We start from the raw sequence: 19,213 nt of genomic DNA, 5'->3' as shown, positions 1-19,213 counted from the left end.
AATATATATATATATATATATATACACACATTTTTAAGTTGGTAGAAGTAGGTGGACATTTGTAGCGTACTTTTAATTAAGTTTTTTAACTAAAATGACTGTTAATTAAATCAGATGTGGGATATTCCTACTTTGATATCTCTGACTTTAAAAACATAAAACCATTAAAAAGAATAAAATAATAATAATTTGTTACTTGACTTCGACATTTTCATTTAGTTTATAGTTTGTATTTAAAGTACTGAAATAACAAACTTATATAGATACTACACTGTAAAAAATTTTGCCGTTAAATAACAGTAATTTTCTGGCAGCAGGGGCGCCAGTAAAGTACTGTTAATTTACAGCTCTTAACCATTAATTTACCACTTTTATTTTTTAACAGTATTTTACCGTAAATTCTACCATAGAAATTAACTCCACTCCCACTGCTTCAAACAGTTCGAGTTTTTAAACTAGCATTCCTACGATGTTAGTACTATGAACTTATTTCATTTGAGTCCACTGAGAAGGAATATTTCTTACACTTAATGTGCAGTAATAAAGTAACTAAATACATGACTTTTACTCAAATCACTGCAGCTCATTGTCAGCTGTATTACACATGTATGTGCTGAAGTACTTAACACAGAGATCACCACTGTATCAGCGACTCCACATTTACTGCCTTTATATAAAGCAGCAGAAAACCAGAATTTGTGGCTCATCATTGACTGAAGCATCGGCTCTACTCTACAGCACAATGGTGAACAACAAAACTACATTAAACTAAACTATCTCTCTTGTGCAAACACACATTAATACAGTCAAGTTCAGTATTTACTCTCATTATCAGTGTATTACTTTGCCTAATTTTTTTTCTATGGATGTTCACAAATATTTTAGTTAAATTAACTTATTTTTCATTTGGTAAATCTGACGTTTACATTTTACAGTATATTACTGTTTTTCCTTGACTTGACGGCAAAAAACTGTAGAAAAAACAGTTATTTACTGGCAGCAGGGGTGCCAGTAAATAACTGTTTTTCTACAGTTTGTTTCCTGTAAATTAATTACAGTTTATTACTGTTAAATTATGTTTCATTCTGTTTTTTCTTCATCTTAAATCTTTAACCCTTTAAACCCCACAAGAAAATCCTCAGTTTTAAATGAACACTTATAATGTGTGCACACTACAGAGTGTTAGAGTAACACTGAATCAGTGAAGTTAATGAGATAATTCGGTGATTAATTGATGATTGAGCATTAGTGATAAACACCTGCAGAATCACTGAAGGAAAGAGAAACACAAGATCTACAAATGACTTCAGCCACAGCCTTAGATGAAATCAACTGAATAAAAGAATACATCAAATCTCTCAAGATCTGATTAAACAACTACTAAAACAGCTTCACCAGATTCACATTACTAACCAGACTGACTTTATTTCTGTCAGATGTCTACAGAAGAACTTATGGAGAGTTAAATAGGTTTAGGTGTTTTTTTCACTACCATGATGGAGATCAGTGTTTACTTTAGTTGGGCTCTTGAACGTTACTTTTCAACAACTAAGGTTTTTTTTTTTTTTTTTTTTTTTTTCATGCTGTAACAATGCGCCTTTGGAACCTGTTATAGCAAAACAAAAGTACACAGAAGAAAAAAAATCTGATATTGTTGTTTATAGATTGACAAGAACAAATACTATTATTTCTGATCTAATCCCGTATCTCTTCTCTTATTGAATATTGATACTACAGCATGAGAAGGAACACTGCTGAGCCATAAGTTATGAAAGACTGTTAAGAAAATGTCACTCATAATAAATAAAAAAAAACCTTTGCTGAAATTTAGACAGAAATATCAAGAATCAGCGTATGAATCACAACAATGGTGACAATCCACAAAATAAATGAACAGATCAGTTCTGAACATCACAACACATGCTACTAAAACTTAAAACAAATGCAAAATTATAAGCACATAAGAATTCAAGAAAATAAGTGAACAATTCAGGGGCATAATTTATTCATGCCGCAATGCATGCTGGGAATCATGGATGAGTTTTATCCTGTGCTGGTACCCAGCATGCATTGCATCATGAACCTTTTGATTGTCACCATTGTTGAGATTCATATGCTGATTTCTCTCTTTGAGTGTTGTGGGGACTGCTGCCCGAAATACTTTTTAACTAAAACTAGTCGTTAAATCCATAAATACTGGTTATCACACTACTTTTCAATCTTACTAAATTGAAGTGTCATTCACTCAAATATTTCAACACCAAATTAATATTTGATTATTATAGCAACACTTTAAGTCAGTCTAGTAGACCATGCCTGTTAGAAACAACCATAATCACTTGACTATCAAAATTAATACTGCTGTAAAAGATGTACCATAAAGATACAAATACAGCAATAAAACAAAATGTAAAGTGTAAAAGTCAATGGTCAGGAGCCCAACTAAAGCAAACACTGATCTCCACAATGGTGACGCTAAACGAAACAGTAACATTATCATCTAAATCTCTTTAATTCTCAATAAGATCTTTTGATCTCTGTTCTCTGATCTGACAGAAATAAAGTCAGTCTGGTTAGTAATGTGTGAAGTTGGTGAAGCTGTTTGTTGATCGTTTAAATCTTCAGTTGATTTCATCTAAGGCTGTGGCTGAAGTCAGTTGTATTTCATGTGTTTGTCTTGTTATGTTTTTTTTTTTCTTCAGTGATTCTACTCATTAACAGCAGCTGTTGATCATTGTCTGAATTCACTCATTAGTGTTCATTCTCTCTGTTAGGTGGACTATATTAGTAAACTCATGTAGGGAATAGTGAATGAGGGAGTAGGGTGTGATTTGAAACACAGCCGCTGAGTATCGACTTTGAACGTTGTTAATTTACGATATATAGCAGCAGGCTACTTCTCGAAAACGATGAATATTACCCAGAATGCACTGTTTTAATGAAAAACAGTATTTTACTGTCGAAATTTGGCCGTTTTTTTACAGCGATTTTTAACAGTGTATATATATATAGACATATTTAAAAAAAAATGACAAAAAGCAGAAGCAGAAAATATGAAAATAAAGTGTAATTTGAAATATTAAGAAACACTATTGTATCTCAGTGATATAAAAATAACAGTGATGCACATAGTTGCTACATTTTGTTGTCATTCAGTTATCAACAAAGAATTACTAGCAGCAATATACGAAGAAAAAGTGATAGGTAAAATTGCAACTTTTTGATACTTTTTATGACTAAAATGATGGTTAACTTGAAACGATTGTCTTTTAAACCATTATATAAATATTTACATATTTTCTAAATATCATCAAATACATAAATATTGACATATATTGAGTGTTTTCAAAAGGCTGAAAACATAGAGATGAAGTGAAACCATGAATTGAAGAGAGATCATCAACAGCATGGAGATGATGTTTGGTCATAACCAATGCAAACAGCGTTATTGCAGTATTGCAGTGAAGATCTGTCCGTGCACTGCAGTAATGCTATGGGAATTCATTAGTATGAGATAACAGTAGTCAGACTCATCCAGATGGCTGCTTCTAAACAGTCCATTCAGTCATTAAACATGCATTTAGGATTGCAGGAGCTGAATAATATTAAAAGATAAAGTGCAATAACGAGCTCCCCCACACATAACTCTCATGACTGTTGAAGGTTGCTCATTATCAAGGCATAATATTTAAAAAGAGTGCTAATAATTAATCTGTCAAGCCCACGGTGCAGTATAATGGTAAAACTCAGAGCTGGAAACCAACGAGAGCAGTACAATCTCATACAATTAAACGGATAAGATGTGTTTAATGCTATGAAATGCTAGACAAGATAAATAAATGTTAGACAGAAGTTGCTACTGTGCATAACTTGGAAAACATTAACACTATATAAGTCTCTTGCTTACTAAAGTTTCATTTATTTGATCAAAGATACAGGGAAGAAAAAAAAAAACACTAATATTGTGAAATGTTATGTTTTCTACTGTAATATATTTTAAAATGTAATTTATTCCTCTGATCAAAGCTGTATTTTCAGCATCATTACTGCAGTCTTCAGTGTCACACGATCCTTCAGAAATCATTTATTTTCAAGCATTTATTATTGTTATCAATGTTGAAAACAATTGTGCTGCTTCATATTTTTGTAGAAACTGTGATACTTCATTTCAGGATTTCTTTGATGAATAGAAAGTTTAAATGCATTGATTTGAAAGAGAAATTCAAACCATCAGACTTTGTAAAACTCTGTCTTGATTGTTACTTTTGATTAATTTAATGCATCCTGTCTTTGTCCTCATAATCTTTTATCAAAATTTTATACTTCACTGTTCACGTTACAAAGTCCCAACCTACATTTTCTTCTGGTTAAATATCCACTTTTGATCACCTTACATTAGTCAAATAGGTTACACATTGAATTTTTTATGTTCTTGAATGCACATTTTTTGCTTTAGTGCACATGTATGGTTCATAAATTCATAAGCATGTACCAAACTATCTCTTGTTTGTGATTTGCAGAGAGAACTATAGAAGACCATGAGTCGGTTATAGAGGTTCAGTCCAGCTGGGGAATGGACTCACACTGCTGTCTGTACTTCAGGAAGAATTATGCCAAATACGAGTTCTTCAAAAAACCTCTTGTAAGTGTGTGTGTGTGTGTGTGTGTGTGTGTGTCGTGACAAAGGCTGCCATGCTAATGTATAATTGATTTGCTGAGGCTTAACCTAACATCCAGGTTACCTGTTCAAGGTCATTAAAGTTTGAAACAGAGGCACACAATAGGGCTCTTTAATTGAACCGGTTACGAATTCAAGCTAATGCCTAAATAATAAAGTACGGATCACTAACTCTGTGAATTTCAAGGTCACAGATCCTAATACCAGATTTAACAAAGAGCCTTTAGGTGCTTTCTTTTATAGTTGATATAAAATGCTCCTAATACCTCACAGATGTCATTGTAATAGGTGTCACATAGATGAAATTGCAAGTCTCTATGACAAGTAAACCTATATATATGACACAGTTTTAGTTTTTTAATTCATCTGTATTTACTGAGATGGAAAAAGGATCACCCCCCTCTTAAAAATGGCAAGGCACTGTCAAAAAATCTCTGGGATAAAGCTGTGGACAGGCACAAGTCAGGAGATAGATACAAAAGCATTTCAAAGGCTTTATCTGTTATTAAGAAGTGGAAGGTCTTTGGTTCGACAGAGAGTCTGCCTGGATCAGGACGTTGTTTCAAACTGGATGAAAGAGCTGGAGAAAACTGGTCAGCAACTCTGAAGCAGCTGCAGGAATTTATTACAAACAGTGATTATTGTGTGCATGTGACAACAATATCACAAATGTGGTTTGTATGGGAGGGTTGCAAGAAAAAAGCCACTCCAAAAAAATAAATAAAAGATTGGCCACATGCAGTCAGACTGAGCTTCAAAACACATCTTAAAGATTTTAGGCAGATGAGACTAAGGTTGAATTATTTGGCATCAACTTCAAATGATATATCTGGCATAAATCCAATCCAGCTCATCAGCCAAATAACAGCATTCCTCCAGTAAAGCATGGAGGTGGTGATGTCCTGTTCTGGGGGGTTTCTCTGCAGCAGGGACTGGAGCACTTGTCAGGATAGAAGGACAAATGGATGGGGCAAAATACCGTCTTCTTGAGGAAAATCTGCTGCCATCTGCTAGAAAGCTGTTGCTGGGAAGAAGGTTTACCTTCCAACACGACAATCACCCACAGCACACAGCTGAACTGAGCACACAGAGGTTGAAGAAGAAAAAGCTGAATGTCCTTGCAAGGCCTAGTTAGAGCCCAGACTTAAATCCCACTGAAAATCTGAAAAAGACTGCAGTCTACAAACGGTCATCACCAAATTGAACTGAACTTGAGCAGTTCTGCAAAGAAGAGCTGGCACATACTGCAATGTTACTAGAAAAAAATCCCAACAGACTAAAGGCTGTAATTAAAACAAAAGGTGCCTTAACAAAATATCGATAGAAAGGGTGATCCCTTTTCCAACTGTAATTCAGTTTTTTTTTTTTCTCTCTGACATCTTTTCCTTGGATGGTAATACAGCTGAATAAAACAAAGACTGTCCATCTTCATTTCAGGCTGCAAAGGAACACCATGTGATTATTTTGATATATATATTAGTGCTGGGCAACGGTTATTATCAACGGTTGGTTTGACTCTGTTCAGCAGTCCCTGGTTCGGTTGGAAGAGGTGGGCAAGAGCGTGGTTCAGTTATATATAGATCAGTGAGTGAGAGCACTAACCGCACTGGAACACAGATCTTCTGATGCGTGCTGCATGATTGTGTGAATATTTATGAGCAGCAAAAGTGATAGATCTGTAAAGCATTATATTGTGAGAGGGCCATGTGTTACTGTGTCCCATACAACTCAAAATAATAAACCATAAAGTGAACAAAACAATGCACTCCACTGTGTTGAGCGAGACAGCTTCTCTGCTGTCTTCATGTGCTATCAGAAACTTCCTATTTCCAACTTAACCTAATAAAGTCATGATTACGAGCTTGTTGCATTCTTTACTGTTAATAATAACAGTGGACAGTGGTTTGTGAATGTTGATGCATAGCCTAAATAATTAGATCGAGAGCATCCCCTCCTGTGACCATGATTTATCCGTATGTGTATTCAGAGCCAGTGAGCTACAGACTTTCATAATAATAAAAAACTTATGCTGATTTACATCTCAAGAAACATTTCTGATTATCAATGTTGAAAACAATTGTTCTGTGGGTCATTGCAGGACTTTTTCCCAGAGCAAATGGTGTCAGTCTCCAGTGAAAGCAATGGAATCATGAACCACTCACAACTTATACAGGTGACAACCTTCTTATGCTATTATTATTAATAAAGGCACACAGAGTCATTAGCGCTTTCTCAATATGCTCTTTTGTCTGTACTTGTGGACTTGTCATCAGTCATTGCCCAAGTACTGTTGCAATTTAAAGTTCACTTCTAGCCAAGTACAGTTCAAATCCCCAAATGTGTTCTTCATACGCCCCTTTTATCAAGGATGCATCAAGACATCAATACTTGAGGTTTCCCTGAATGCATTTTGCACTGAACAGTGAGTGTCAATGGCAGAGAAGAAAAGCCATTTGATTTTCAAATGATTGCTGTTTTGCCGAAACGTTCAGTGCATATGCATACACACACACACACACATATATATATATATATATATATATATATATATATATATATATGCATTATCAGTTAAAGTTTGTTTAATATCAAGGAATTTTAATGATGATAATAATAATAATTGTCTGTTTACTGTACTTTTTTACTTTAAAAAATAAAGTAAAATATGTTTTTGACATTGTTCATCTTTAATTGGTTAAAGACTGAGATGGAGTGTGTTTTAGCGTGTTGTGTCTGATGTTCCTTCTTCAGACCTTTCTCAGTTCCAGCTCTTGTCCTGAGATTCACGGGTTCCTTCACGCCAAAGAGCACGGCAGGAAATCCTGGAAGAAGTTCTACTTTGTGTTACGAAGATCAGGACTGTACTTCTCCAACAAGGGCACATCAAAGGTGGGTCTAGATCGGCACGTTCTGCTGGCGGTTCCTCACTAAATCTCTCCACCTGTGGTCTCAGTTTCACAGAGTCTGCAGGGATCTGCTTTAATTGTTCACAATACCACTTGCTCTTACTAAGAATCCCTCAAATGTGAGCTGCTTGTCTGAAATGCATCTCAGAAATGTAGAGGTTCATTCAGGTGCTGTGGTTCGGACTCTTATCTGATGCAGCCTCGTTACTAGATGAGATATAGTCAGATATAACAGTGCAGCTTTATGGGGCTTACTTAGTCAAACTGGTCGAGCCAGATTTTGTGTAACACTCCTGGTATGCCAAGAGCTGAACCCCCTTCAAAGTCACACAACAGGTGAGCTGTGTACTCGTACACTACTGTGCCAACCTGCTCTGCCCTCGCTCTTTTACTTTCCCTTTTTTGTTCTTTTTACAACAATAGTGCTTTTGTTCAGGAGCTCGCTCTCCACTTCATGATATTGGGCTGTTTCTATGGGTACTTAAAAAAAAACCTCATAAAACACTATATACACTTCATATGCTTGCTCATTACTTTATTCGTCCACAAACACTGGAATATAAATTACATTTTGCACATTTTGGGAATTAAATTGGTGACACCTTTGCTTTGTCACTGGTGTGGATACAGCACCACATCAAAATAAGAATAATAGCAATGTTAAATTAAAAATTTTCAAAATTAATATTTAATATTCTCTCAAGGTCTTCACTGATACTCTCGTAATGTAAATAAATAAATAAATAAAAATAGGAACCAAAATGTTGGTCATGATGGAAATGATGCCATTTATTATACACAGTCAAATCTACATCTGTATAATGTTTCACATGGTTTAGTTTCTAATTTTTATTAGAAAGTGCAATACTGTTTTTTCTTACGCATTTTAATATCGTAGTTTAACATTTTGCATTAAAACGTTTGAAAAGTAGCTAAATAAAGGTATTGTGGAACATTTTCCAATGTGTTAAATGTGACCTTGATATAACAAAAATAAATTTTTACGTCTGTGTATATATATATATATATATATATATATATATATATATATATATATATTAGTCTTTAAAATGAATGAAAACATAAGTGCGAGTTTTGAAGAAACACATAAGTGAATTAATTCAGCCAAGCAATCAGACCAGATTCAGTATTTTTTGGCTGTTATATTTTAGTGTCAAAGGTGGAAAGAGAAAGAGTGGAAGAGAAAAAGGTGAGACAAGGCCTGGATTTGTGTTTTTTTTATTTGAGTCTTTTTTGTTTGGCTCGCCTCACTTGCAGTGTTGCTGAGATAAAGCTCCTGCCATTGTAACAGGCTTCCATGCTATCTCTCACCGTGGATGTGCATATTACAGATCAGTGTAACTGAAGACAACAGCCTTACTCTCATTTTGAGCTTGCGGCATTGACTTCATGTAAAACAACAAATCCTACAAGGTTTAAAGATGTGAGAAAATGTTCTTCAAATCCACTTTAGATACTCGTGTACTTTTGTTAACCAATTTGAAAGCATGTGAGAGTGTAAATGAGCAGCAGTAGTGCAGCCGCTGAGAGAAAGTAAACTGAATTTCAGAAAACTGCTGCAGGAAACACTGTCTGGCTGTCAGTATTTCTTTAATTGAGGTCGAGGGCGTTCTGGTGCAGGTTAACAGGTTAACAATCCCTCCTCATGTGCACCAGTCAAGTCTTGTGTCTCTAGTCTGTGATGGGTCACACATTCTCTTCTCTATATTACATTACAAATTCCACACGTGTCCTCGTATCCTGACTGGCCGTTAGATGTCGTTCATATCTCACATGTTTGGATTTATTTCTCGGTACAGCAGTTTACCGCTGGAACGATGCAAATGCACTCACATACACACTCACACCTTTGACTGTAATGATTGAAGACTTTTAAGAAGGAGTTTATATTGTATATTAATTGTTAGTTAATATTTTTAATTAATAAATTAGTAATGTTTCTTGAGCAGCAGATCAGCATATTAGAAATGATTTCTGAAGATCATGTGACACTGCAGACTGGAGGAATGATGCTGAAAATACAGCTTTGATCACAGAAATAAATTACATTGTATAATATATTCAAATAAAAAATGATTATTTTATATTACAATAATATTTCACTATATTACTGTATTTTACTTTGTGAGCATAATTGTAGATTTACTTTCAAAAACAAAAAAAATCATAATTAGAATAGTTCAATATTTTTCAATGACTGATTTTTTACACACTTTTTTAACAAGGACACATTGATCAAAAGTGACATTGAAAACATTTACAATGTTACAAAAGTTTTATGTTGCAAATAAATGCTGTTCTTTCTATTCGTCAAATAATCCTTTATCACGGTTTCCACAAAAATATGAAGAAGCACAACTTCAGCATTGATCGAAATAAGAAATGTTTTTTGAGCAACAAATCAGCATATTAGAATGATTTCATATTACACAGAAGTCTGCATTAATGAATTGATTACATTTTAAAATATATCAAATAGAAAACAGTTGCTATAAATTGTGATAATATTTCACAATATTATAATTTACTCCATTGTTTATTTTAAAAATGAGTCTCGGTGAACATCAGATACTTTTCTCACTCCTTTAATTTCTATTTTGTATTATATAAAAATTATGTAAATATTTGTAGATAACTTATATTGATAAACTGATCACAAACTCAACTGGATAACAGAGAACTTTTTTTCTTTTATTTATTTGTTTTGTAGATAGTTTGCATGTCAATTTAATGGTTAATTTAGGAATAAATAGCAGTTAAGTTGGTTTTGTAAGTGGAATTCCTATTTTAATGTTGAATTATTATTATTTTCTATTTTCTAAAGGAACCCAGACACTTGCAGTTCATTGCAGAGTTCGGTGACAGTGACGTCTACACGTTATTATCTGCCAAAAAAGTTTACAGCGCCCCGACAGACTACGGCTTCTGTGTGAAGGTAATTCAGTGCAGAGACTTCCAGACACTTTCTGTCTTCAAATCATGCTTTATAAATGATCTCACTGTAAGACTGGATTATAAACAATTGCAGCAGTCGAGGTCAGTGTTAAAAGTGGTTTTATGATATAATAAAGCCTCATTATGTCTCAGATTTATTGTTTATTGTGGGTTCTATAAAACTGCCATCAAACAATCTGTCTGGCTCCTTATCTTTCGTGAACTTTGTAATGTTTCTCAAGTGTTAAAACATTGATCTCTGCTCTGTCGTGTGACAGGGAATATTAGAAAAATGCATTGTAAAATCTATGTATTGTATTGTATTAGTTAAAAGATGTGTCGCTGTTTCAGGAGCATGACTGTATCTTACCAAGTAAAAACACAATTGTAACTTTCTAAAAGCTTTTATGAAGCTTTTAATTATACACTTTAGCATCATGAAAAATATTAAACAAGACAAAGTTTATTTATATGTGCACTTAAAGTTTATTAAGTGCACACAATTCAACGCACTTAACATGAAAATAGTGATCATAAAAATGCATAAATGCAACAAGAAATAAAAATAAATTTTATAAATTAATTAATAACAAAAATGGATGAATCAAAAAGAAAAAAAGTGTATATATTAAAATGAAACTAAACATTTTTTAGGACCATTCATTCATGTCAATTAATGAAAGATCTTATCTGAAAGGAAAACTGAGCTCTAAAGTGTAGATGTGTCCTTGCATCCAGGCGAGCAAGTCCAGTTCTGCACGTGACCTGAAGCTGCTCTGTGCAGATGATGAGCAGACCAGGACATGTTGGGTTACAGCCATGCGCCTCTTCAAGGTGAGGACGGGCTCACTGTAAGGTTTGTCCCCATCACATCTCTCAGCGACAGCTCAATCCTCAACTGTGACGAAACTCAAACTGAGGCTCTGTTCAAATGCACTCCTGACATAATAAACTGCAAAAACAAAGCAGCCAGAAGTCATTCGTTTTCACTTAGATTTGACGATTTCCGCCGAGATGAGTGGCAAAGTAATATAGTTATTTGTGTTAGTGTAATGCATATGCATCACTGAGAGTTATATCTCATGTGTTATCCAGTTTAGAAGCTGTATTTAGAATAAATGTATACCACCATTCTAAAGTTTAGGGTCGTTGAGATTTTTTCAATATTTTCTATTAGAATATATTTTAAAATGTAATTTATTCCTGTGATGCGCAGCTGTATTTTCAGCATCATTACTCCAGTCTTCAGTGTCACATGATCCATCGGAAATCACTCTAATATGCTGATTTGCTGCTCAAGAACCTGATTTTTATCATTGTTGGAAACAGTTTCATATTTTTGTGGAAAATGGTTTTATTTTTCAGGTTTCTCTGATGAATAGAATGTTCAAAATAACAGAATTGGTTTAGAATTTTTTTGTTAATAATGTATATATATTTATATTTATTTAATTTTTTTAGTTTGAAAAAAATATATATATATTGGCTACATTAAAAAGCTTCAATGTAGTTATTTATTTTAAATAAATAGCCTTTTTACCTGGGAGTTTAGTTTAACTACAGAGTCATTTGTATTATTCTAAATCAGAGCCTTTTAAGGTTATATCTCAGTTAGGATGCTCCCTCAGAAGGCAGCTGTCTATGAAGGCTGTGGAACAGAGCTGTGATGTGTGTGTGTGTGTTTGTTTGTTCACAGTACGGTATGCAGCTTTACCAGAACTTCACCCAGCCCTATCAGAAGCAGAAGAGTTCTCCAATGGTGAGAAGACTCTAATCCATAATCTGTCATGTATGTTTAGCACAGCAGAATGTTTAAACCACGAGAAGCTCCACAATAACCATAAACACGGTACAGTCGTACAGTGGAAACCTGCACTAAAATACTGTCATTTCTGCTCGGAATATCCTTGGCAGGTTTCTTGTTTTCATTCGAAAGCACTTTATCGTTTTAAATAGACTCAAAGGTTCAAGGTTAAAAGTTCAAGATGTAATCTAGATTTAACAAAGGTTTCTTAAAATTAGTTTTCTCTTGTTTTCTTGGTCTTGTGGAAACAGAAGTCATTTCTAAACTGCATCATGAATGAGTGAATTGGGTTTTAGTTTGATGTAAGTGATAGTCAGACTTCTGAAGCAGTCTGACACTTGAGATGAAGGCAGCAACACGATCGTCTCAGACACTATAGCGTCAGTGCGGTCCGTTTCATCGCCAACGAGACCAAAACGTCTGCATGCTTATAGAATGATGTTTGACAAATGATGATTAAATGGTTTGCAGATGACTTGAAAAATGGTGAACTGCTATGAGAAAATGAAATCAAGATTGCAAGAAAACTTCTTCTTATTTCAGTATTGCTATAAAATAATGTTTTGATCATGAGAGAACAAGACAGAAAAAAATTATAATGCACGGTCTCTTATGGCCTCCATATATTTCCTCATAAAATTATATATATGTGTGTTGTGGACCCGCCTATACTAACACATTCTTTAAATACAAAGAAAAAACATTGCGGCAGACTTTAGACCAGGTTTGAGTTGGTCTATGGCGCAGTCTATTTTCAGCTCCTTAAAATAGTAACGCGCCAGCAATACGCCTGAACACACCTATTTTTTTGACCAGCACGCCCATGGGCGCACAAATGAGCGCAAATGCATTTGCTAATTAAACGATGTGGCACTGGAACGGGACAATGTGAACAATGTTCCCGGACTGAAACTAACAAACACACGTATGCTTTGCCTTGCGTCACATTGCTCCGGGTGTATTATAGGTCCCATTTGTGTGTCTGGATTAGCTTTATTTCACTTTGTTCCTCAAACACAAAGAAGCAGTTGATGCAGAATGAGGTGAAGCTAATGTGTCATCCATTGTCATAAACTCTCAGTGCTCATGTATTAGTGCGGTTGTATGGATACGAGCACATGGCTGAGATTAAGGACCTTTCAGAAGTCATAAACACTGCTTCCCTCGCTATAGGCATCGCTGTGGAAGGAAGTCCTTCTTTTGTTTGATAAGTGAGTCTGCTCTTGAAAACCAGCACAGCTGTAAGCCCTTCTCAACTCAGCATTCTTCAGAGGCGCCTGAACAAAGTAACCAGTGTTCATGTAGAAAAAGAACAATCCATCTCAGACTAAGACCAGTGAGACTGAATTCATAGATGAGTTCAAATGGCTATTCGTAGATCCATAGAATTCATAGATGATCTAATAACACTAATATCTTCTGTAGAGCTGCTTTAAAGAAGCAATTGAATTTATTTATAATTTATGCATTGTGCAGTCAGGGTTATTATAGTTAACTAAAACTAAAACTTAAGCTAAATTTAAATATTGATATTATTAAAGGAATAGGAGAGGCAATAGCAAGCTAGCTTTGAAAGCATAAGATCTCACACTCCCTGCACATTACTCTCCAAAGCCACGCCTCCTCCAAAACACACAAAAGCGTTCAGGCAGACCAGAGGCTAACCAGCGACACGATGAAATTGGATGAGGGTTGAATGCAACGCTGTAAGATTAGCTCATGTCTCATTCACTGGTGAAAACATTACCTTACAAAGCACATAATATTACAATAATAACACCTTCCATTCTCGCTCGGTCTTCAGTAATGTAATAGAATGAGCTGATGACAGATCACGTCTGAGCGAACAGGGTGCATGGAGGTATGCAAATACATACGTTTTACAGGCAGAGAGGACAGCCTATCATAGCCCTCGGACCGCAGAATATGATTGGAAGAACAAGTTATAGTCCTACACCTTCCAAAAACAATATTAATACATATAGAGCATTAAATAAGTGATTGCTTTAAGGGATCTGACTTTTAACTAGCATAACAAAAATGTTTTTCAACCAAATCACCTACTCTGCCTTTAAATTTTCAATATCTAACTACCCAGCATCTTACTTTTTGACCATATAAATTATTATAGCAAAAATGCACCAAATTGCATATTTTTTCCTCCTCGAGTATGAGATTTATGAGCCATAAAATGAATATGTAAGCTAATGTATCAAATATGAAACTGAATTCAGAAATGTACATTTTTGGGGGGCGAAATGGTCATGTTTTTCGTGAGATTTACTATCGCGTCTTTGCATGTGTTTTCAGAGGAGCATCTCGGAGAACTCGCTGGTGGCCATGGACTTCTCAGGACACAAGAGTCGGGTGATCGAGAACCCGTCAGAGGTGCTGTCAGTGGCTGTGGAGGAGGGCCTGTCGTGGAGGGTAACACACACTGCATACTAGATTGTGTCAGATTTTTGCACAGAAAGGGGTGTTATGAAGAGAGTCAGAGGCGTTCAGATCCAAATGCAGTATTTATTTAGGGAATGGTCAGACAGGCAGAAATCAGGAATGGTGTCAGGTGTGTCAGGGATAACCAGAATCGAAACCAGAAACAAGCAGAGATCGGGGCAGGCAGCAGAGAAATCAGAGTCGAATACACAGTCTAAAGGTCAAACACACGAACAACAAACAAAGGGGAAAACCACACTGAAATGTCAGACAGGCTAAACAAGACTTCACAATGTGGCTGTGTGTGAGTGCTGCTTTTAAGTGTGTGTAAATGAGGTGCAGGTGTGGCAAGGAGATTAGCTGATGAATGAGGTGCAGGTGTGGCAAGGTGATAGTGATGCAGTGACTCATGGGAGATGTAGTTTGGGTGTGGTGCAACAGATGAGAGGTGCTAGTGTCCAAGTGATGATATGGTGACATCTGGTGGTTGATGGGTGGAATGGTCCTGAGTGGAGTGCCCTCTACTGAAGTTCATGGGCACTCCAGCTAATGATCTGACAGGGGGCATGAGATAAGAAATCAAATTTGTCACATAAGAGGTCTTTGTACCATTAAAGCGTCCTGAAAGTTTCCTAGTAGTTTGTTTCTCCGGGGCAGCAACAGAGTTTTGTTTAAGTGTTTGTTTGTTCCCGTTACAAATATTTTACTGAAAAAAATTATCGAAAAATAATTTTGCCCCCGTTTTATTTATGTCAATGTCACAGCTTGCAGACAATCGCTGTGCAAAAGCTTCTTGTGCTTGGGACTCTTTAGCTCCGCCCATTACAAGTCTCTAGTAGCTCAACTGTTTTCAATGAGAAGCATAAAGATGTATCTGCCTTTTTTAAATCTAATAAAAATGAAGACTCTTCAGAGATATGAAGGATGTAATTCTACTTGAGAATAGGTTCTCAAGATTAACATGAGACTGGCAGAAACTGTGTGTTATGCCCCTTTATCAGAAATGCCCCTTGAAAATGGAGCATTGTAAAAAGATGGTCAGAATGACCCTGTTTTTTTTCTACATTAATATATATATATATATATATATATATATATATATATATATATATATATATATATTTGTGTGTGTGTGTGTGTGTGTGTGTGTGTGAAAAATAACTCTTAACATTATCAGTGAACCTCAAGGAAAAGATAATACATTTATAATATTAAAAATATATATCATAAAATATCCATGTTATGTCCCCTTTAATAGCCTCTGTGCATTAAACTTAACTAAACAAAAACAAAAACATAAATAGTGTTAGTGTTGTTTCCACTAATTGTTCACTCTTCCAAAGTGAACAGTTAACTGCAGTTATTTCTTTTGTTGTATCTCTGTTTGTGGATGCATTATTTGCTAAAAGAAAATATTGAAATATTATATAAAGAAATGTAATACTTTATATATACTTGTATGTGTTCTCATCTTCTCTAGAGGAAAAGCTGCCACAGGCTGAGCTCTCATGGGAGTCCGTCCGCCTCTCAGAGCTCTTTGTCCAGCATAGGTCAGCGCACAAACACACGTCAACCAAACAGAGTAAAAACTTGATGATCCCTTCCTCCCTCCCTCCGTCTGTCTGACATAAGGATGTCATTCTCTCCTCTAGCTATCCATGTGGCTCAGCCGTGGTTTCACTGCAAACTGTCCCGGGACGAGGCTCAGAAACTAATAAGTCAGCAGGGCCTCATCGATGGGTATATTCATTTAAAAATGTTATTTGATTATTTTTAGATGTTGTTATTCTTATTGATTAGTTACACAATGATGTCATTTTCGAAGCACTTGATTGTGAAGATGTAATAAACTGAAGCTTCTGGTTTTCTGAATCTAAATCTGAGTCATTTCTTTCTCTTTTCTCAGGGTGTTTCTGGTGAGGGACAGTCAAAGTAACCCGAGGACATTTGTCCTGTCACTGTGCCACACGCAGAAAATCAAACACTTTCAGATTGTTCCTGTAAGTCTGACCCAACACGAATGAACCGTAGCACTTTCCATGAGTACGGTACAAAATATGATTTTTCAATAAATTAATTACAATTTATTACTATTATTTCTAAATAAAAATAATATTTTTTTTTATTTAATTGAAAAAATTAGAAAAAAATGTTACAGAAAAATTTTATTAAACTAAAAAATTATTAATATTCATCAAAACTATATTATAATAGTATATATATTATAATAAATGTATAATTTATTCAGAAAAAATGTGTTGCAAATAACAACTAGTATACTAAGATGTTTGTCCCTCAGTAGGAGCTAACTAGGATAGTGCTGGTTTAAAGTGGCTAGTTAGTGATTATATTTAAGCTTGTATTATCCTTAAATTAATAAAAAAATTTATAGTGTGTGTGTAAAATATGCATATAAATGCATGGGTGTCACAGTTTTAAGGAGTCGTATAATTTGCGACATGGCTAAATATTTAATATAATTTGTTTATTACTATCAAAATTAGCTAATAATTGTACTTTTTTTACTACCTTTAAAGTATCAGTTCCACAAATTTGAGAGGAAGATATTTGAAACAACCAATCACACTTTACTTTAAGGTCTAATCCAGACGTTTGCCTCCTAATTTGCTGCTTATTAATAGTTAGTAAAGTTGTTGTTTAGTTCAGGTATTGGACAGGATTAAGGGATGTAGAATACGGTCATACAGAATGTGTGTATATACTAGTAATATGCATGTAATAAGCAGTTAGTTAAAAGTGAGAATTGGACCTTAAACTAAAGTGTCACCAAACAACCTTGTTTCCATGCGTGTTTGTGTGTGTGTGTGGGACTGTCAGGTTGAAGAGGACGGAGAGCTCTTCTACAGTCTGGACGACGGACACACGCGTTTCACTGACCTGCTGCAGCTAGTTGAGTTTTACCAGCTGAACAGAGGCATTCTGCCCTGCAAGCTGAAACATCACTGTGCCCGCATCGCCCTCTGAACCGCTGCGGGACCTTCTGGACATCAGCTTGTGCCTTGGACAGGAAACCGTTTCACTGTCCACTCCCTGATGAGCATTAGGGTCTGAACTCTAAGACTTTGAGATGGGCGAGCATCACTAAAGAGACTGGACTTCAGCGAGGGATGATCATCTGTGGTGCAGCAGTGTAGATGGGAATGTATAATGTACTTATACAAAGACTCTCAGTGTGGATGAGACCACCTTATTAAGCTATCAAACAAAACTGATGTTTAACGGCAGACCGTCCTGGGTCTCTGTACGCTGTGAACAAAGTCAAGCCGGGTGCACATGCAACGATTTACTGTCATTTCACAGTTTAATCTCGGGAATATTAAATTAAAATTAAATTTAATTAAATTTATGCATTTAGCAGACGCTTTTATCCAAAGCGACTTACAGTGCATTCAGGCTATCAATTTTTACATATCATGTGTTCCCGGGGAATCGAACCCCCAACCTTGCACTTGCTTGCTTGCTAAAGCAGTGCTCTACCAGTTGAGCTACAGGAACACTGAATATACAATTATATTTATATTAAATAGTAATATAATTATAAATAATAATAATTTTCATTATTATTATTTATTTTTTTACATTTTAATTAAAGAAAAAAAGATACAATTCTCATTTAATAAAAATATTCTACTTATTATTTTTTATTTTAGTATAGGAGATCATGATCGGCACTCATGTTTTCATTTTATTTTACATTCATTGTTGATGGAAAAATACCTTATTAATTTTTTCCTTTTTCTTTATGCATGAATAAGTACAAAATTTTTGTTTTTGTACCCCCAATAGATTCATGACAGTTTCATAATAATAATAATTTTTATTATCATCATTATCATTATTATTATATATTATTTTACAAACATTATTTAATTTACCTAATTAAATAAAATGTATTACAAAAAAAAATATTAATAAAACTCATAATTTCATTTTAGTTTATGGTCAAACATATATCAGTAACAGCACTCAACTGGAACCAGATTTTAATTATTAATTAATAAAACATGCATACATTTTTATAAAAAATAAAATATTTGCCAGCATCCATTTGGGCAATATTAGAGCTACTGTTATAAATAAATAAAAAATAAAATATCCAGTTAAAGCTGTTAGTCATGACTCAAGTTTAAGCTGAGATGTATGAGATGTACAGTCTGACCTAAAGTTGACCTTTATTGCACAGTCTGATGAGAAAAAACGGTCCCATGTGCACTCGGCTTGAAATGGTATGGGATAGCCATAATCTGAACACTTAATAAGCTCAAACTGTTGCTGTTTTTATTCTATTTATCATGCGTCAGAAAAATTCAGGTATTTTATAAACGACGTGTTTGCTGAAGAGAATCTGTTTCTTTGCATGCCGTAGACGACGATCTGTCACCAACGCACATAACACGAACACTTGAGATGATC

The 19,213-nt window shown here is 34.9% G+C and overlaps 1 protein-coding gene across 4 annotated transcripts in view; it reads left to right on the top strand.

The window, feature by feature from the left end:
- The window catches only part of LOC113052935 (growth factor receptor-bound protein 14-like), a 70,533-nt gene extending 52,300 nt beyond the window's left edge, over window positions 1–18,233 (top strand). For all 4 annotated transcript variants that reach the window (XM_026217425.1, XM_026217424.1, XM_026217427.1 and 1 more), the window contains 11 exons: window positions 4,521–4,642; window positions 6,777–6,851; window positions 7,430–7,567; window positions 10,430–10,540; window positions 11,278–11,373; window positions 12,236–12,298; window positions 14,654–14,770; window positions 16,260–16,329; window positions 16,432–16,519; window positions 16,686–16,779; window positions 17,618–18,233. In XM_026217425.1, coding sequence (XP_026073210.1) covers window positions 4,521–4,642; window positions 6,777–6,851; window positions 7,430–7,567; window positions 10,430–10,540; window positions 11,278–11,373; window positions 12,236–12,298; window positions 14,654–14,770; window positions 16,260–16,329; window positions 16,432–16,519; window positions 16,686–16,779; window positions 17,618–17,764 — 1,121 coding nt within the window. In that variant the 3' untranslated portion in view covers window positions 17,765–18,233. The remainder of the gene's footprint in view (window positions 1–4,520; window positions 4,643–6,776; window positions 6,852–7,429; window positions 7,568–10,429; window positions 10,541–11,277; window positions 11,374–12,235; window positions 12,299–14,653; window positions 14,771–16,259; window positions 16,330–16,431; window positions 16,520–16,685; window positions 16,780–17,617) is intronic.
- Window positions 18,234–19,213: the final 980 nt, after the last annotated feature.

This window comes from Carassius auratus, chromosome 34, assembly GCF_003368295.1.
Source record: "Carassius auratus strain Wakin chromosome 34, ASM336829v1, whole genome shotgun sequence".
NCBI classification, from domain to species: domain Eukaryota; kingdom Metazoa; phylum Chordata; class Actinopteri; order Cypriniformes; family Cyprinidae; genus Carassius; species Carassius auratus.
Note: the sequence above shows the minus strand (reverse complement) of the source record. Positions and strands in the feature narration are given on the sequence as shown.